This window comes from Sus scrofa, chromosome 15 (assembly GCF_054392235.1).
Source record: "Sus scrofa isolate SSC_HxYL_T2T_F1_AM1 chromosome 15, Sscrofa_HxYL_maternal_Yorkshire_Landrace_v2.0, whole genome shotgun sequence".
In the NCBI taxonomy this organism is placed as follows: Eukaryota; Metazoa; Chordata; class Mammalia; order Artiodactyla; family Suidae; genus Sus; species Sus scrofa.
In genome coordinates, this window is record NC_139397.1 from 14614889 (window position 1) to 14633057 (window position 18169).

Consider the following 18169-nt stretch of genomic DNA (forward strand, 5'->3'; position numbering starts at 1 on the left):
TCTCTTCCCCCTTTGGCTGCAGAACGCCTATAAGGAAGACTATAACACCTGGATGAAAGGCATCGGCTGGATACCTCTTGGCAGTCTGGAGGTAGAAAAAGTTAAAAAGGCAGGTGATGCCCTGAATGAAAAGAAGTACAGGCAACATCCAGATACCCTCAAATTTACCAGCATCGTGGACTCCCCAGTTATGGTCCAGGCAAAACAGAACACACGGCAAGTCAGTGATGTGAGTACAACAAAACAGAGGGTGCAAAAGGATGGGGGGTGGCTTTCAAAACTCAAGTCACTATTTTTATTCTCTGAGCCAATATTTTCTCCTTTTAAAATTATTTGGAGTTCCTGTTGTGGTGCTGCAGAAATGAATCTGATTAGTCTCCATGAGGATGTGGGTTCGATCCCTGGCCTCGCTCAGTGGGTCAGGGATCTGGCATTGCTGTGAGCTGGGGTGTAGGTTGTAGATGTGGCTTGGATCCGGTGTTGCTGTGGCTGTAGTGTAGGCTGGCAGCTACATCTCTTATTTGATCCCTAGCCTGAGAACCTCCATATACTGTGGGTGCGGCCCTAAAAAGCCAAAAAAAAAATTTATTTCATTTAAAAATAATAATTGCAATTATTTTTAGTTTGGTCTCTAACATTTTCTTTTTCTTCTATCTTGCTTTTTACCTTCCTATTAATAATGTCTTTATTTATTTATTTATTTTTGGCCACACCATGGCATATGCAGCTCCTGGGCCAAGGATCAGATCCGAGCTGCAGCTGAGAACTAAGCTGCAGTTGTGGCAACACCACTCTGTCAGGGAAGGGATTGAACCCTCGTCCTAGTGCTCCCAAGATGCTGCCCATCCTGTTGTGCCATAGCGAGAGCTCCAAAAATGTCTTTGTTTTTAACTGCTTGGAAATACTGTTTTATTGGAGAAATTATTTGACACAGTGCAATAAAGTTCTACCCTAGTACTATGCACACAATGCACACACAAACAAAAAAGCTTAAGCTTAAATCCCAGACACATTATTGTGGCAAACTCATTACATTCAATTCTATATTCAGTTGCTCATATTTGCTTTTCAGATATAAAATATGAATACAAAGAAATAATCCACATGGCTAGATGATTTTGCTCCTCAGAATTCCTCATATACAGTTATTATAGAGACTTTACTTATGTCTTGATGGAGATTAGTATATTGTTTGCCTCTTTGCCCATGAGTAGTGTGTGTGTTCTGGCTAAAGACAGAGCTGAAGGAAAATTTGGTAGAAGAGTTCAAGGGACATCAAAAGCAGTCATTCATTAATTCATTGAATGACTGCTTTTGAACACCTTTCATGTGCCAGGGACTGTATTATGTGCTGATGGTATAAAGATGAAACATATGAGAATGAGTGGGATACAGGATGAAACAAAGGTAAAGGACATGGGCATGAGACAAAGGCATGAATAGAAACAGCATCGCCATATGGAGAAGTGAATGCTACAGGAGACCCCTGTGTTAAGTACAAGGGGAGTAAATGACTGCCTGCCAGGGCTTCCCCAGCAAATAAGGGAAGGCTTCATTCCTGGCAAAAGGAAAAACATATGACAGTCAAGAAGTCATGAATGGAAGGACAGTGAAGGGTAAAGTGTTGTAACCTGCCCGTCGAGGGTCTTGCATGCCCATTTATAGTCTGGATGCTAAGGTGTAGGTAATGGGAAGTACTGACGATTTTTAATCCACAGAATTGCATTATCAGGTCTGTGTTTTAAAAGATAACTGGCAAAAAGTGCAGAGAATATGTTGATGTGGGGAGAGATTTGGAGGCAAGAAGACAAATTAGAGAGCTGTTAGGGAAATTCCACACATAAGTTAAGCCTTATTCGGACCTAACTCAGGCAATGGCAGTGGAAAAGGAGATGTGTAGAAGGTAACACTAAGGAAATTCTGTGAATGCTTAGATATGGTTTCTAAAGGCAGTGAGGCAGTGAAGATAACACTTGGATTCCTAGAGGCAATTATCTGGTAACTGGGGATTCATTTAGATATCAGCCATTTCAGATTTCACTGGTGATACATACCCATCAGTTTACATATGACATTCCATGAAGACATACCTAGGAAATGGAGGTATATGTGATACATGACAACCGTGAGATTAAAAATCTACTTGGAATTCCAATTCTGTTTTAGTGTCAGAAAATAAGCAATTTTGGGAGTCCATCGTGGCTCAGTGGTAATGAATCTAATATCTTTGAGGGTGCGGGTTTGATCCCTGGCCTTACTCAGCGGGTTAAGGATCTGGCATTGCCGTGAGCTGTGGTGTAGGTCAAAGATGTGGCTTGGATCTGGTGTTGCTGTGGCAGGTGGTGTAGGCCGGCAGCTGTAGCTCCAGTTTGACCCCTAGCCCTGGAACTTCCATATGCCTCAGGTGCAGCCCTAAAAAAATAAAAAGAAAAAAATTAAGCAATTTCCTTAGCAAGAAGAGGATATAATATGATTTCTACATTATGCACTTTGATGCCTTTCACATCTTTAAAATGACAAAATGGGTAAATATGAAGTGGTAATCCTTTTGGATATGCTGGATTTTCACAGATGCACCTTTATATTATGAGGAAATTATTGTGTGCTTTTATTGATACATTTGTAATTGGAAAACTTTTAGCAGAATTAAAAGGCTCATTCTAACTACCATTTTCTCTCTAAAAATAAACAAACAAATAAACAAAAAGCCCCAAGACTTTAAGAATTATTAACCCTACAAACAAAAAATGAACTTTTCTGGCTTTGGTGAATTATGTTATTTATGTTAGAGTTTCACAGTTGAATTCATTTTTTTATTCATTTCTGGCAAGCAAAGATTTCTCTTAAGGGTTTTTTTTTTCTATTTTAATACAGCATTGTTGGGTCTTCCTTAAGATGATGAGATTCTTGAGTTTCTTAAAATAGAAGATGCCTTTGATAATTTTAAATAATAGAAACAGTGGGAGATTGTGCTAGGAATAACTCCTTTAATTGTTGTGATTAACGTATTTTCTTTTTTCTACCATCTGTAATGCATTTTATTTTTGTGACTCTGTTGCAGATCTTATACAAAGCTAAAGGAGAAGATGTGAAACATAAATATACAATGGGTCCTGATCTTCCTCAATTTCTCCAGGCCAAGTGCAATGCTTACAATATAAGTGATGTAAGTAGGGCTTTTAATGGGGTGTGAAATTCAGACCTGAAGATAAAATAATAGAATTTTAGAGTATGATGGGCCTTGACAATTTAGGTCAATTTCCACACAGCCCCCATCAGGACATGTCCTATAAGGATGTTCTGTACCTTTTATGTCAGGCTCTTCAAGTGCAGGACAACTCTAAAGGGTGTAGCATTCCTTTTTGTGTAGAGCTCAACAGCTGTTCCTCTAGTTTTCCTAGTTTTACACATGGAGGAAGTTTTTATCCTCCAGAAAAATAAGAATAAATGAAATTCCTTTTTTTTTTTTTTTTTAAAGAAACAGCAAACTTAGGGAGTGGGATGAACTGGGAATTTGGGGTTAGTAGATGCAAACTATCACATTTAGAATGGATAAGCAATGAGGGTCCTGCTATACAGCTCAAGGAACTATATATAATCTCTTGGGATAGAGCATGACAGAAGATAATATAATAAAGGGAATATATATGTACATACACACACACATATGTACATGCATATGTGTGTGTGTGTGTGTGTGTATATATATATGATTGGCTCCCTTTGCTGTATAGCAGAAATTGGCACAATATTGTAAATCAACTATATTTTAATTTTAAAAAAGACAGAAAAAGAGAAGGGGAGGAAGGAAAAGAAAATAAAAATGAGGAAGAGGGAGAAGAGGGAGGTGACGAAGGAGGAAGAAAGGAATTTAGTTCTCCAGCATATCTCCCCTGTTGGCCCATCACATGCCTGTCTTTAAACCACGGAGAATGGAACTACCATGACTGGCTTAGATTTCTTCCAGACTTGCCACTGAACTGACAAGTTTACTTTGTCTAAGCATTTGTCTCCACAGAGGTGGATTACAAAAAGCAATAAGAAAGGGTGATAGAGACTTAGTGGGCAAACAGTGGTGTCCCCTACAAGTACATACAGGCAAATGCAGTAATATTACCAGTCAAGCTAGAAATAGCATTAGATGATTAAAGTTGTGAGGAAATAGCTCATATTTACAATGTGTTTACTGTGGCAGACACTGTGCTCTAAGGGTTTTATGTGGATTAAAATACTTAAGCCTCACAATAACAACCACAACAAACCAACAAGCATGGAGGGTCTAACCTGACCTCCAGGTTGTCCCTGGACCTTCCTTTCATAAGATTGAACAGCTTCGTTTTCTTCAGTTGGGCCTCGCTTACCATGGTTCTGGAAACTTTTTGACTCTTCTCTGGATCCCCTCCACTTTCTCAATACCCATCTTCAGTATGTGCCCAAACTAGGCTTGGGTGAATAATTAGTACAGGGTCTAATAATTTTATGCTTCATCAACTGTGCCATTTTGCTAATGTGACTTTTTAAATTGAAGTATGGTTGATTTACAGTTAACATGACTTCTCAAAACAGTGTGTACTCTAGGAGACTTTTCAAGCTTATATCTGGGAAAGAACAAAACAATCCCAGCTGTTGAGGAATCGCTTTGGCTGATGACCACAGCATGCTGACCTCCTGCTTCCTTTTCCATCCCAGGTCTGTTATAAACGGGACTGGCATGATTTAATCGCCAAGGGCAACAACGTGCTGGGTGATGCCATACCCATCACTGCTGCCAAAGCATCAAGAAACATCGCCAGTGATGTGAGTAAAAATTTTAGGTGAAATCTGAGTGATTGCTGCTTTAAAAAGTAATCAGATGGGTGCTTGTTAAAATGACACCACGTTGAAAACAATACATTGAACTGATGACTTTGAAATTCTCCACAAAATGTCATTTTGAAAACCTGTCACTTTTTCAACATTTTGTGATTCTTTTCAGTTGACCCCACTTGGTAGAGCTGTCATAACTCTGACAGTGGCTTTCTCCCCTGATTTATAGCCCAAATTATCTTCCCCGACAGCCCACGATTATTTCAGGGAGAATACCCTGACTGACCCCAACATGTTAGTCAGATGACTGCCTGCATTATAATTGTATTAAGAAGATTGAAAAGATGTTATATAAAATGAACAGATTTTGTAAACCAAATGGGTAAAAGCCCAATTTTCTAGAATGTGATTTTGATTTATGTAAACTGATGAACATTTCATCTGTAAGAGAAAAACTATACACTAATACTTACTTCTTCCCATCAAAACTTTTCCAAAGCACCTGTACCCTATAGATTTCACTGTCACATACTATTCTAGGGGCCACAATCTTGGTTTGAGAAAAGAGAAGAAAGAAACCACGTGTACAGACCGGGTGGAAAACAGGGGTGTAAAAATTTGACAGCCTGCCATGTAGCGAAGATACTGAAAATGTGTTCCTCGAAGGTGTTCCCATCATTATGAAATGCATTTCTAGATAAGGAGAAAGTAAGAGTCTAAAATATGACACTGGAGTTCCCATCATGGCGCAGCAGAAATTAATCTGACTAGGAACCATGAGGTTGCAGGTTCGATCCCTGGCCTCGCTCAGTGGGTTAAGGATCCAGCATTGCCGTGAGCTGTGGTGTAGGTCGTAGACGTGGCTTGGATCCCATGTTGCTGTGGCTGTGGTGTAGGCCAGCAGCTACAGCTCCAATTGGACCCCTAGCCTGAGAACCTCCATATGCTTTCGGTGTAGCCCTAAAAAAAAGAAGAAAAAAAAATAAATAAATAAAATATGACACTGTTATTTTCTTTCTAGGAAATGGAACTTTTTCTCACATGCCTAGAAATTACTTGATAATCCTTTCACCCATTAAACTCTTCTTTGTAAATCAGTGCTTAAATGGCAGGAGCAGAGTGTCTTCAGGTTTGGGTGGACTTAAATTCTCTTACTTAAAACTTGAGGTTTTGATCTATTAGCTACTGCAGAGCTCAATCTACACCCCATTGCCAATTTCAACAGTGACCTTGGACAGCAGAGCCTTTGCAGTTTGGCTTTTAATGATGGAAAACTCTCTGTGGTTCCTGTCCTTATTATATAGCTCCTTAATTCACCTGCAACTTCTTCAGCAGTGAGCTTGGAGAGTAGCTACTGAGAAATGGGCTTGGGGGAAAGCCTGGCTACCTGCCTACACAGCATCCAAGTTGATGCTACTTAAAAAGAAGGGAGTTTTTGTTGTAACCATATTAGGTCAATCTGAGACAATAAACAGTAGTATTTTCCATCTCCAACCCCAAAGAGATCCAAGTGTTAACATCTTGCATGTAGAATTCTTGAGAGTTTCTTTTGTACCTGTTGTGTGCATATCACTGGGCAATCAGAATAGAAAATGGAAGTATTTCTAGTATTCTAAGATGTAAAGTAACATAATGGATTAGGAAAATTCACATCCCTGGAAAACTAAGCGATATTGGTTTTATATTTTGGAATGTGTCATGTTTATATTAGGTGTAAAAACTCACTTGGTTTTATATAAAGTTCTACATCTATCATCTATAGCATTCATAACAAAGAAAAGAAACTAGTCCTGAGTTTGTCCTGATACCCATTTGTAACCCAGCAGTATTGGAAATAAATTTTTTCGCTCTGAACTTTCTGGAGTTGGGAGTGGGGCACGTGTATTACTTTTCATGTACAATCTTTCAGAAAGTCAATATTCTGAAATTATATTCTGTACATGAATATAATCGCTGGACCTAATATTCTCAATGCCTTGGACTTTGCTAACCAAATTCTACCTCCACAGTATAAATACAAAGAAGCTTATGAGAAGGCAAAGGGAAAGCATGTGGGTTTTAGAAGCCTCCAGGATGATCCCAAGCTGGTCCACTACATGAATGTGGCAAAGTTACAGTCTGATCGTGAATACAAGAAGAACTATGAAAACACCAAAACCAGCTACCATACCCCTGGGGACATGGTTAGCATTACAGCCGCAAAGATGGCCCAGGATGTTGCAACCAACGTCAACTACAAGCAGCCAATACATCATTACACATACCTACCTGATGCCCTGAGTCTTGAGCATACCAGGAATGTGAATCAAATTCAGAGTGATGTGAGTATGTATAACATAACAAACCCAAGGATGTTGGGACTGAAGGAGTGATCATTTCTTCCTATTTTAGTGGACTTTGCAATACAATAAGATATTTTAAAAATGCACTTTAAAATCATCACTGAGAGACTAACGAAGTTGTGTTAGACAAGGCATGTTTTACTAGCTTTCTGTGCTCCTATCATAATCATTGATGTTGTCTTTATTAACTGATGGATCAAATACAAAGGCATAATCCACTAAGTACTTAAGCACCCTTGGTTTTCAATAAGAGGACATGGTTGCTCCTGGTGGGCTTTCGGCAACAGTGGTATAATGCAAAATAGGAGCATTCTCTATTCTTTCTGAATTCAAGAAAGATTTTTTTTTTCTTTTTTTAACTCAAGGTCACATTCTCATGCATGTAAATCTATGTAACGAGTCATCTAAAATGAACCAGGGAGGCTTTGTGATTGCAGCATGACTCATGGAGAGCGGGGAGAGTGTTTAATATTCAGAGCACTTACTGCTTGCTGCAGGAGCCAGACTTCTGTAAGAATTGTCCTTGGTAAAGGGATGAAATGGTGTTCATTTAGTTTTGCTGGATGAAAATGTCTCCAACTGAGATGAAGGAGCCTAAGTGGATAGTGTGGGTGAAATTCAATAGTTATGGAGATTTCAGTGAAATCAAAAGGAAAGCCCAATTTATTGTCAAAAGAGACACATTCTTTTTAGCAGCCCCCATGGAAAAATGTGGCCTAGATTCTCTCCTACAATGAATAATGCACACTAACAACAGAACTGCTTTTTCTTATGACCAAATTCTGAGTAAGGAGCTCTGTGACAGACTTAGCCAAAAGCTCCAGTATAGACACAAGTATGCTGAAAGGTTGCTCTTCGTTCCCCCTGGATAGAGATTGCAGAAACATCCCTGGAGTGTGCTGTAGGATATCTCCTCATCTGAGATTACTCTTTTACAGAATGTATATAAAGATGAGTACAACCACTTCTTCAAGGGCATTGGATGGATCCCTCTCGGTTCTCTGGAGGTTGAAAAGGTCAAGAAAGCAGGTGATGCATTAAATGAGAGAAAGTACCGCCAGCACCCTGACACTATCAAGTTCACAAGTGTGCCTGACTCCATGGGCATGGTTTTGGCTCAGCACAACACAAAGCAGCTAAGTGATGTAAGTGGTTTTCCTCTAAACAATTTTGTCCATGAATAACCTCGTGACCAGCTACTCCACCGTCCTTCTTAATTCAGTTCATGAGGGCACATTTTTGTAGCAGATCAGCTGCTTTCAGATGTATGTTCAAAAGATTGTACTTTTGAAGCAACTTGGAACTTAGAACAGGGAGGGGAGAGGAGTGGGAAGATGTTCTAAGTTTGCTTTATTTTGCAAATGTAGAGAGTATGTGTTATTCATTAGCAGACCCCCCACATTATACATATGAAATAAAACTATTACAGTGATCATCCATGACCTTGTCTGAGCTGCAAACAGATATTTATTTCTCTGAGTTGCAAGAGTTCTACCTAGCCAAATGAGGAAAAAGCATAATGTCCTAATCCCTTTGCAATGTTCCGATGTTCCGAAAGAGGCCTCTGGGGAGGAGTGAAGCAATTCATTTTCAGAGTCATGGGAGGCTCCCTTCATAGCCCAGGTCTATCTGGACCCTTTTTTCTTAGTCAGAAGCTAATTACAATGCTCAGTGCTTCAGGTCATTTGATAACTTCAGAGTTCTCTTAAGAGACCTCTACCAGGAAGAGAGCAGTAAATAAAAAACAATGATGAGAAGATTTCTTGTGTTTTCAGCCCCAGATATTCAAAGATAGGGCATGCAGTCTGGCTCAGATTTAAGAATTATCTGTGGATTTTACTTCTCAGGCCAGTCTCACAGTACTAAAGATGTTTCAAGATTACTTCTATATTGATGGTACTAAATGGTGTGGATTCTTTTGTACTGACCGAGGTGTCACTTCTTACTGCATTTTTCTAGTTAGCTAGGAAAACCCTACACTCACTGTACTAAGTCTTCTTGTTCCAATAAGCACCATCAACATCTACCTTGTTACTCAAGCTGGAAACCTGGCAGTCACCCTTGACACCTCTCTGTGTGAACCTTCACATCCAACACCTCTGCTGAGTTAGCCTCCCCCACCTCTCAGCGGTCCTGTTGGAGCACTTCTCTGTCTTTCAGTTGCCACAAACCCTAATTCTGGCTTCCAAATCTTTCTTGAGGACAATTGCAATAATCTGTTGTCTGGACTCTGTACCTGGGGCCACATGGAACAACCAAAAAGATGGTCTTAACATGTAAATCAAGTCATGTCCCTCTTACACTTAAACCCCCTTAGTCACTTCTTGGACTCAAAATCTGAACTTGTTAACATGGTTGAAAAGGCCCTCAGCTCTGTGGTCCTGCTCCCTGTCCTATCTAAACCTCCTAGGACCTTCTCTGCACATTCCAGACTGTGCCCTTCAGTCTCTCAAGATGGCCACACCCTTTCCAGACCCAGGACCCCAAATGCTCTTCCCCTGCCTGGATCCCTCCTCTTACCATTTTAGAGAGGCTTTGGTAACCTGCCTTGTTTCTTGCTAAAGTTACTTTATTTACAACACATCACAAATTCTAGCTCAGTCTTACAGTTCACATGCTTCTTTTCTGTCCCCTCTATTGGACTATAAGCTCCAGAGGATGGGGGTGCATTTTTTTTTAAACCACTTTAAACACAGAACCTACTATGCTGCCTATTGACCCACAGTGCTGTCCAACAAAATACTGGTAGAATAAGGGAATGAATGGGTCTGACAACACTCCCTCTGTGTGGTAGTGTAGCTATTTGCCTTGTAAATGGAAAAACACAAATGATAGCCTTTTTTAAAAAATTTACGCTTATACCCACAGCATATGGAAATTCCTGGGCTAGGGATTGGATTCGAGCTGCAGCTGTGACCTATGCTACACCTGCAGCAATGCCAGATCCTTTAATCTGCTGGCCCAGGGATTGAACCCATGCCTCAGCAATGACCCCAGACTCTGCAGTTGGGTTCTTTTTGCTTGTTTGTTTGTTTTTTAGGACCACACCTGCAGCATATGGAGGTTCCCAGGCTAGGGGTCAAATAGGAGCTGTAGCTGCCGGCCTAGGCCACAGCCACAGCAATGCCAGATCCGAGCTACATCTGTGACCAACACCACGGTATACAGGAACACTGGATCTTATCCCACTGAGCAAGGATCGAACCTGTGTCCTCATGTATACTAGTCAGATTCGTTTCTGCTGAGCCACAATGGGAACTCCTGTAGTTGGATTCCTAACCCACTGTGCCACAGCAGGAACTCAAATAGCCTTCCTTTTTAAAGGAGTAGGTACATGATGAAACTTAGGTTGTGTCAGCTAATATGATTTGCATGCTCCCTCCTTTGTTTTTAGTTGAACTATAAGGTGGAAGGAGAGAAACTGAAGCACAAGTACACTATGGACCCTGACGTGCCACAGTTTATTCAAGCCAAGGTCAATGCCATCAACATGAGTGATGTGAGTATTTGGCTTGGTGCCAGTGAAGGATTGCTTACATGGGCTTCGCCCTTCTAGTTCTGTGTAACTCTAGCCCTGGGAATTTTAGGGGGAGCAAGCTGAGTGTGGACCCTTTGAGTCTCTGTTGGAGGACGTGACTACTGAGTGACCCTTGAGCTGGACCTGTGCAAGCAGAGGCTCCTCACCCCTACCCCCAGTTCTTGGAATGTATGTTCTGCCCACTGTTCCCCAAGTGGGAGCCATTTTCAAGGACACAGCCTTGAGAGAGTAATGTGGTTTTGAGACCACTCCAGCTGAACCCATTTAAGGCCCAAATAAACTAGTAAGATTTTGGTGGACTGATGCAGAGATCTACTCGTCTTGTGATAAGTCACCTGTGTAAGTTCCCTTGTTCAGTAAACCTGCCATCTACCAAGCTGGAGTGATCAGCTTCTTTCTTCACTCTCGCCTTGCCCTCCATGTATGAGGACTAATTTAAGAAACAACAATCTCCATATTGGATCCTTATAGAATATGAGACTAGAGGCTACCATACATTTTGCTTACTGCAAACTTTTCTCAACTGTGGGCTGTGACCTGTTAGTGGGTTATAAAATCAATCTAGTAGGTTGTGTTTCATTTTTTAAAAAGTGAAACAAAATGGGACAGACAAGAGTAGAAAATGCAGGAGTACATAGTCTGTAGTAGGGATAAGTATTGCTATTTCTTTAACTTTTGTGTCAGTTATATGTTAAACTTCTAAAAAAAAAGTTCGCTGTAATTTTCTTTGGAAACTCTTCTTTACATGTGACTAGCATGTCTCTCAAATCATCTAGATACATAGTTGGTGGCGATGTTTAAACTTACTCTTATGAATTTTTATTGTAAGAATTGGTAAATAAAGCAAGTTGGTAAATTCTAAGTTAAAGACATAATCAGAACTGGATAAAATTGTTCACTTCTTAAAAGATGACTTAGTCCTTCTTCCTAACATTTTAGGTTCTCTTTTATCTCCAAATAAACATTTTTAGTACTCATTTCTATGCTTTTGGATTATTAAAATTTTTTCCTGCTTTTATAAATGATATTTAAGCATTAAGATTAATTAAAGGTTGGGTTATACTACATCTGAATTTTTAATTTTAGTATCCACATCTTTCTGTAAATTTAAAATGCTTCACTATAAAAAATATAAGAAAATAAAAGCATAATATACTTATAGAAAAATTGGAAAATATATAAAATTATGAAAAATTAAAATCTTCTGCTGTCCCAAATTCAACGCAATACCTTTCCATTACTTTTTTATGCAAACATACATATATCTATAGCAGTTAAGAACTTACCTTGCATACAGTTTACTACTGAGAGTTTTTTAAGAAAAAGAATCTAGTAGATTCCTAAAAGATGCACTAAGAGCCCTAACTCTAGATTCTTTTAATAGAAAGGGATGTATTTTGACATGTTTTATAAGAAAATTTTTGGCATCCTTTTCCATTCCTCTTTTAATTTTGTCAAATAGTAAAATAACTTTTCCTTTTTTCAAGGCTCATTATAAAGCAGATTGGAAGAAAACTCTTGCTAAGGGCTATGATTTGACACCAGATGCCATTCCAATTGTTGCTGCAAAAAGTTCAAGGAATATTGCCAGTGATGTAAGTCTCATTTGAAAGCAGTAAACTCTCTTTATATTTTTAAAATCTTTATATGGTATATGAGGTTATATGAGCTATATTAGGAAGCAACTAAAAATTGTAACATGAAAATATTTCCTAATATCTTATGCACCAATGATTTTTTTAAATGGCTTCACTTTAAAATATTTTAAAAGTCAATGCAGTTGATACAAAGAAGAGAATTCTTTTTATAAACTATGAAGTACTTGGAATTCTCACTAGATAATAAAAAATATATACACCAGAGTTCCTGTCGTGGCTCAGTGGTTAATGAATCCGACTAGGAACCATGAGGTTGCGGGTTCGATTCCTGGCCTTGCTCAGTGGGTTGGGGATCTGGCATTGCCGTGAGCTGTGGTGTAGACGCTGCTCAGATCCCAAGTTGCTGTGGCTCTGGCGTAGGACGGTGGCTACAGCTCCAATTAGACCCCTAGCCTGGGAACCTCTATATGCCACAGGTGCTGCCCTGAAAAAGACAAAAACAAACAAACAAAATATATATATGTATACCAAATCCTTAATCAACTTTTTAGGAAATTTTGGGCATATTTAAAGAATCTACTTGTGAATAATCTAGCTATAAACTACAGTTTATTCCATTCTTAATTATCCCCAGAGCAGATCTCAAGACTATTCATTGGAAATATTTTGCTAGATGTTTATTTAAAAATACTAAAAAACTTAGATGTTACTTAGATTCAGACTGAATTTGGGTATTATTTAGTTTGGGATATAAATTCCATTTAACACTTTAGTATTTCCTACAATCTACCCAATCAAACTTCTGTCTGCCCTTCTTTCTTATATAGTTCAAATACAAGGAGGCCTATGAGAAAGCCAAAGGCAAGCAAGTCGGATTTCGCAGTCTTCAGGATGATCCTAAACTGGTTCACTACATGAATGTCGCCAAAATACAGTCAGATCGTGAGTACAAAAAGGGCTATGAAGCCAGCAAGACCAGGTATCACACACCCTTGGATATGTTGAGTGTGACGGCGGCCAAGAAATCTCAGGAAGTTGCCACCAACACCAACTACAAGCAGCCCTTCCACCACTACACCCTGCTGCCTGATGCCTTGAACGTGGAGCACTCCAGGAACGCCATGCAGATTCAGAGTGATGTATGTGGTAGTCAGCAGACTGTTGCTTTAGAAGTAGTTCTCCATTTCTAGCTGGTGGGAGGGAAGAACCAGAAATCAGCAATTCCACTTACTCCTTCTGAAACCTGGTTGGACCTTCTCTAACTAGGGATCTTTTCCAAAATTTGGAGTTTTAGGATTTCACTTATTTGAAATTCTATATATATATATGTATGTGTATATATATATATGTATATCTTAAATAAATAAATAAACATATATATATATATTTGAACTTTGGATGTTAGACTCAATATATGATATGTTCTGGGAGAAAGACAAAAGGTCCAAATGGTGATATATAATAGCCTTTCCAGTGCAAAATTATGTTAACTTTTACCCCAAGAAAATTGCATTTTTGAAGTAATTATTAGGTCAGGATTTTCTGTTCAAAACCACCATGAATACAATCATTTTATAATTAATTTTTTTTAGGGGGGGCCGAACCTACGGCATATGGTGTTTCGCAGGCTAGGGACTGAATTGGAACTATAGCTGCCGCCTACATCACAGTCACAACAACACAGGATCTGAGCTGTGTCTGCAGCCTATACCACAGCCTGTGGTAATGCCGATCCTTAACCCACTGAGCAAGGCCAGGGATCAAACCTGCAACCTCACGGTTACCAGTTGGATTGGATTCCGCTGTGCCACAATGGGAACTCCCTTATAATTAATTTTTTCCAAAAGATGGTAAGGAATAAAAAGTAGATTGTATCCCCGCCCCCATGCCCCATGCTTTTTTTTTTTTTTTTTTTTTTTTTTTTCTTTTTGAAACTGAGCAAATCATCTGGCCAAAAAACCAGTCTGACCCCAGGCTGTTTGCCAACACCATGCTGGGTGTGTGACAGAACCACAAAACTCCATATACTGTGTGGTTGAGCCCTAACTCTTTGTGAAATGAAAATTTCCTTTTTTGTTGTAAAGAACCTGTACAAATCTGACTTCACCAACTGGATGAAAGGGATTGGCTGGATTCCAATGGAGTCGCTGGAGGTGGAGAAGGCAAAGAAGGCAGGGGAGATTCTTAGTGAGAAGAAATATCGCCAGCACCCTGAGAAGCTGAAGTTCACGTACGCCATGGACACAATGGAACAAGCACTTAACAAAAGTAACAAACTGATTATGGACAAGGTAGGAACTTACCTGCTGGCCTCAGTCTGAGAATCCTCACAGTGCACACAGTCCACTGAACCTAGTGGTGCCACCATGACATCGATCAGCGTTTTCATCTTTCTGATGCTCGTGGTGCTGGTGGTCCTGGGAGGGGGCAGTTTATAACTTTCATTGTGTAGAGAGAGCTCTGACTTGTTCTGATCCCAGGCTCTCTGTCAGCACCCTGCTGTGTGTGTGATAGAACCACACAACTTCCTGTAGTGTTGGTTGGGTGGGATGAGATGGCATTTGTTGCTTCAGCGGAAGAGGGCTCCCATATTTGATGAGTTTTCAAATCATGCGTCTAGTCTCACCAGCCCATCGTCTTGCTCTTTCATCCATTTTCCAATATCAGATTTAACCTCTTCTCCATGGATATGTGCGTCTCTTCCTCATGAGAGCCCATCACAGTTTTCCCTGGCTCTACGCTCACATGCCTGCCTTTCTTGTTGCAGCGGCTCTACACTGAAAAGTGGAACAAGGACAAGACCACCATTCACGTCATGCCTGACACCCCAGACATCTTACTCTCCAGAGTAAACCAGATCACCCTGAGCGATGTGAGTAGACTAACAGCAACAGCAACAAAAATGGGGGGGAGACTGAAGGGACCATGAGCGATGTGAGTAGACTAACAGCAACGGCAACAAAAATGGGGGGGAGACTGAAGGGACCTAATATTTGTGCAATACCTGTCTTTCACACGCCAGCTACTTTAAAATCAGGATCCCCATTCTAACCCGAATAACAAGATGCTGGTGTTTTCCTACTTTATTTAGAAACTGTACAAAGCTGGCTGGGAAGAGGAGAAAAAGAAAGGCTATGACCTGAGGCCTGATGCCATCTCAATAAAGGCTGCAAGAGCCTCCCGAGACATTGCCAGTGATGTAAGTGCTTCCACTAGACCTTGTTTAGTCCAAATGGAGAAAAGGGCAAATGAGCCAAGCTTGTGTGTATGCAGGAGCTGCAGGCAGCTCTGTTCAGTACTGGGGAGACCTTCGGGTAACACGCAAGACACCTCCCTTCAGCCAGTCCAGGACCTTCTAATGATTTGTTCATTATTTAATGTAAAAAGTAACAGGGTCTTATTAAAATAAGTTGCTTTAAAAGTGCTTAAATTGCTTATGGGTATTTCTAAGCAAATGTAGGGGTACAATCTATACATTTTCCCCAGAAGATCCACTCCCAAGCTCTTTCCTGAACCAACTAAAGATGCACCGTGAGAAATCATGCCAGTGGCCTTTTCTTCTGGTTACACAGCTGAGTGGCAAAAGCTGCTTTCTAAATCACCCTAAGCAACTTATTTACACATCACTTTGATACACTCTGAGATCATTTCTACCACTCCCCACCCCAGCCGTCTGGGGACTCATATCTGGCAAGAAATCTGAAGTAAAAAGATTTTGCTCTCTGTCCCCATCCCCTCAACGAGTCCTCTCTTTTAAGTTTAGAGTAGCTCAAAACCCTACACCCATGACAACGCTAATGCCACCTGGTGAATTATGTTTTGTTCTTTTTCCTTCCCTGTCTTCATCCCCATGTTTCTTTTCTATCCCCAGTACAAGTACAAGCAAGCCTATGAACAAGCCAAAGGGAAACACATTGGCTTCCGGAGTCTAGAGGACGACCCCAAGTTGGTGCACTTTATGCAAGTGGCCAAAATGCAGTCAGACCGTGAGTACAAGAAGGCGTATGAGAAGTCCAAGACGTCCTTCCACACCCCGGTGGACATGCTCAGCGTGGTGGCGGCCAAGAAGTCGCAGGAAGTGGCCACTAATGCCAACTATAGGAACGTGATCCATACCTACAACATGCTTCCTGATGCCATGAGCTTTGAATTGGCCAAAAATATGATGCAGCTTCAAAGCGACGTACGTGACAGCCACATTTGCAGAGCATTTTCTTCAAATAATAAGCAAACCATGAATAAGTAATAACATTTTGAAAATTGTGAAAGAAATTCATATTTAATTTCCCAATGAGGCATTTCATGTTTTATCTTAGATTGAATTAGTATTTTAACACAGAAGGGAGGAGTCCTAACTATAATTGTTGTGAGAATCAGTGGATGTTAGATTCAGCAATAGCAAATGAAATTTGGTTTCGCAAAGACTGTGTCGAAGGAAATCTATCTAGCAGAGAGAGTCAGGAAGGTAAAATGTTCCTGATGAAGGAGTAAGAGGTAAAGCAGAAGGTCAGATAGCTTGATAGCCACTGCCCCTCGCTCCCAGCCAGCTTTCATTTCCAACTTTGTAATTGCCGGTCTTACAGATGAACTAGTGAGGAGGTGATGGCTGCTTTGAAGCAGCTATTAGAATGATTGCAAGGAAGGTTAGAGAGTAGGAAACCAAAAATTCAACTATAGAGGCCATTTGGTGGCTGGGGGAAGTGAACTTAAATTATGAACCAAAGACTGGCCATGCCAAGCCTATATTTCTCTTTGGAAATGTAGAGCTGAGCTATTAATTGCTTGTTAATTGTGAGGAGCTACATCAGTGCCCGTGTGAAAGCAACCATAATTGTAGAGGGTGTCAGAGCTGAGGGGGAAAAGTGAAATCTGTGCAAAGTACCAGTGAGGTTTCTGGCATATTTGAAGAAGCTGTAACAGTGGCAAAAGAGAGAAATGGGGTCCCCCTAAGTCACCTGGTAACCATGGGGACTTGGGGGATTTTTGTAAGAATGTTAGTTGCTCATGGTCACCTTTCTCAAGATAATAGATAAATGGTAGATTGATCTATTTGATGTTTCTTAGCACTTTTTCTTTATGAAGGTATTGAGAGAAACAAACCACAAAGGTATTAATGCTTGTTTTAAATTTCCCATGCAAGGAAATGTAAAAAAAAAAAAAAAAAATTAGGAGTAAAAATAGTTGAAGTTAAAAAAGTAGTTGAAGTTGAATATACTATTGTATGAAAATTGAAGTAGAACTTAGGGAATATTAAATACTTGCTTATGGTTCTTGGAAGGTTTGGTTTCTTCTCACCCTCGAATTTCTTTTGCAGAATCAGTACAAAGCCGACTATGCTGACTTCATGAAGGGCATTGGATGGCTCCCTCTGGGCTCCCTGGAAGCTGAGAAAAATAAGAAAGCCATGGAGATTATAAGTGAAAAGAAGTACCGCCAACACCCAGACACTTTGAAGTACTCCACCTTAATGGACTCAATGAACATGGTTTTGGCCAAGAATAATGCAAAAATTATGAATGAGGTAAGTCCTTCAAAAATGTTGTGTTTTGTACGCATCAGAAAGAAGCCATGGAGTTCCTGTTGTGGCTCAGCAGTTAACGAGCCTGGCTAGGATCCATGAGGTCCTGGGTTCAATCCCTGGCCTCGCTCAATGGGTTAAGGATCTGGCATTGCTGTGAGCTGTGGTGTAGGTTGCAGACAAGGCTTGGATAACATTGCTGTGGCTCTGGCGTAGGCCAGCAGGTATAGCTCCAACTCAACCCCTAGCCTGGGAACCTTCATATGCTGAGGGTGTGGCCCTAAAAAGACAAAGCAAGAAAGAAAGGATGGAAGGAAGCCAGGCATATCTTACATTTCATCTTCAGGTTTTAATAGTTTTATAAGGC

General features: G+C 40.2%; 1 protein-coding gene across 50 annotated transcripts in view; it reads left to right on the forward strand.

Annotated features, from left to right (window-relative positions):
* NEB (nebulin) overlaps positions 1-18169 on the forward strand; it is a 216065-nt gene that overhangs the window by 51826 nt on the left and 146070 nt on the right. For all 50 annotated transcript variants that reach the window (XM_084998589.1, XM_084998593.1, XM_084998592.1 and 47 more), the window contains exons 34-46: positions 23-229; positions 3062-3166; positions 4690-4797; positions 6816-7127; positions 8087-8293; positions 10543-10647; positions 12174-12281; positions 13112-13423; positions 14369-14575; positions 15052-15156; positions 15376-15483; positions 16156-16467; positions 17599-17805. In XM_084998589.1, the coding sequence (XP_084854715.1) occupies positions 23-229; positions 3062-3166; positions 4690-4797; positions 6816-7127; positions 8087-8293; positions 10543-10647; positions 12174-12281; positions 13112-13423; positions 14369-14575; positions 15052-15156; positions 15376-15483; positions 16156-16467; positions 17599-17805 (2403 nt within the window). The remainder of the gene's footprint in view (positions 1-22; positions 230-3061; positions 3167-4689; positions 4798-6815; positions 7128-8086; positions 8294-10542; positions 10648-12173; positions 12282-13111; positions 13424-14368; positions 14576-15051; positions 15157-15375; positions 15484-16155; positions 16468-17598; positions 17806-18169) is intronic.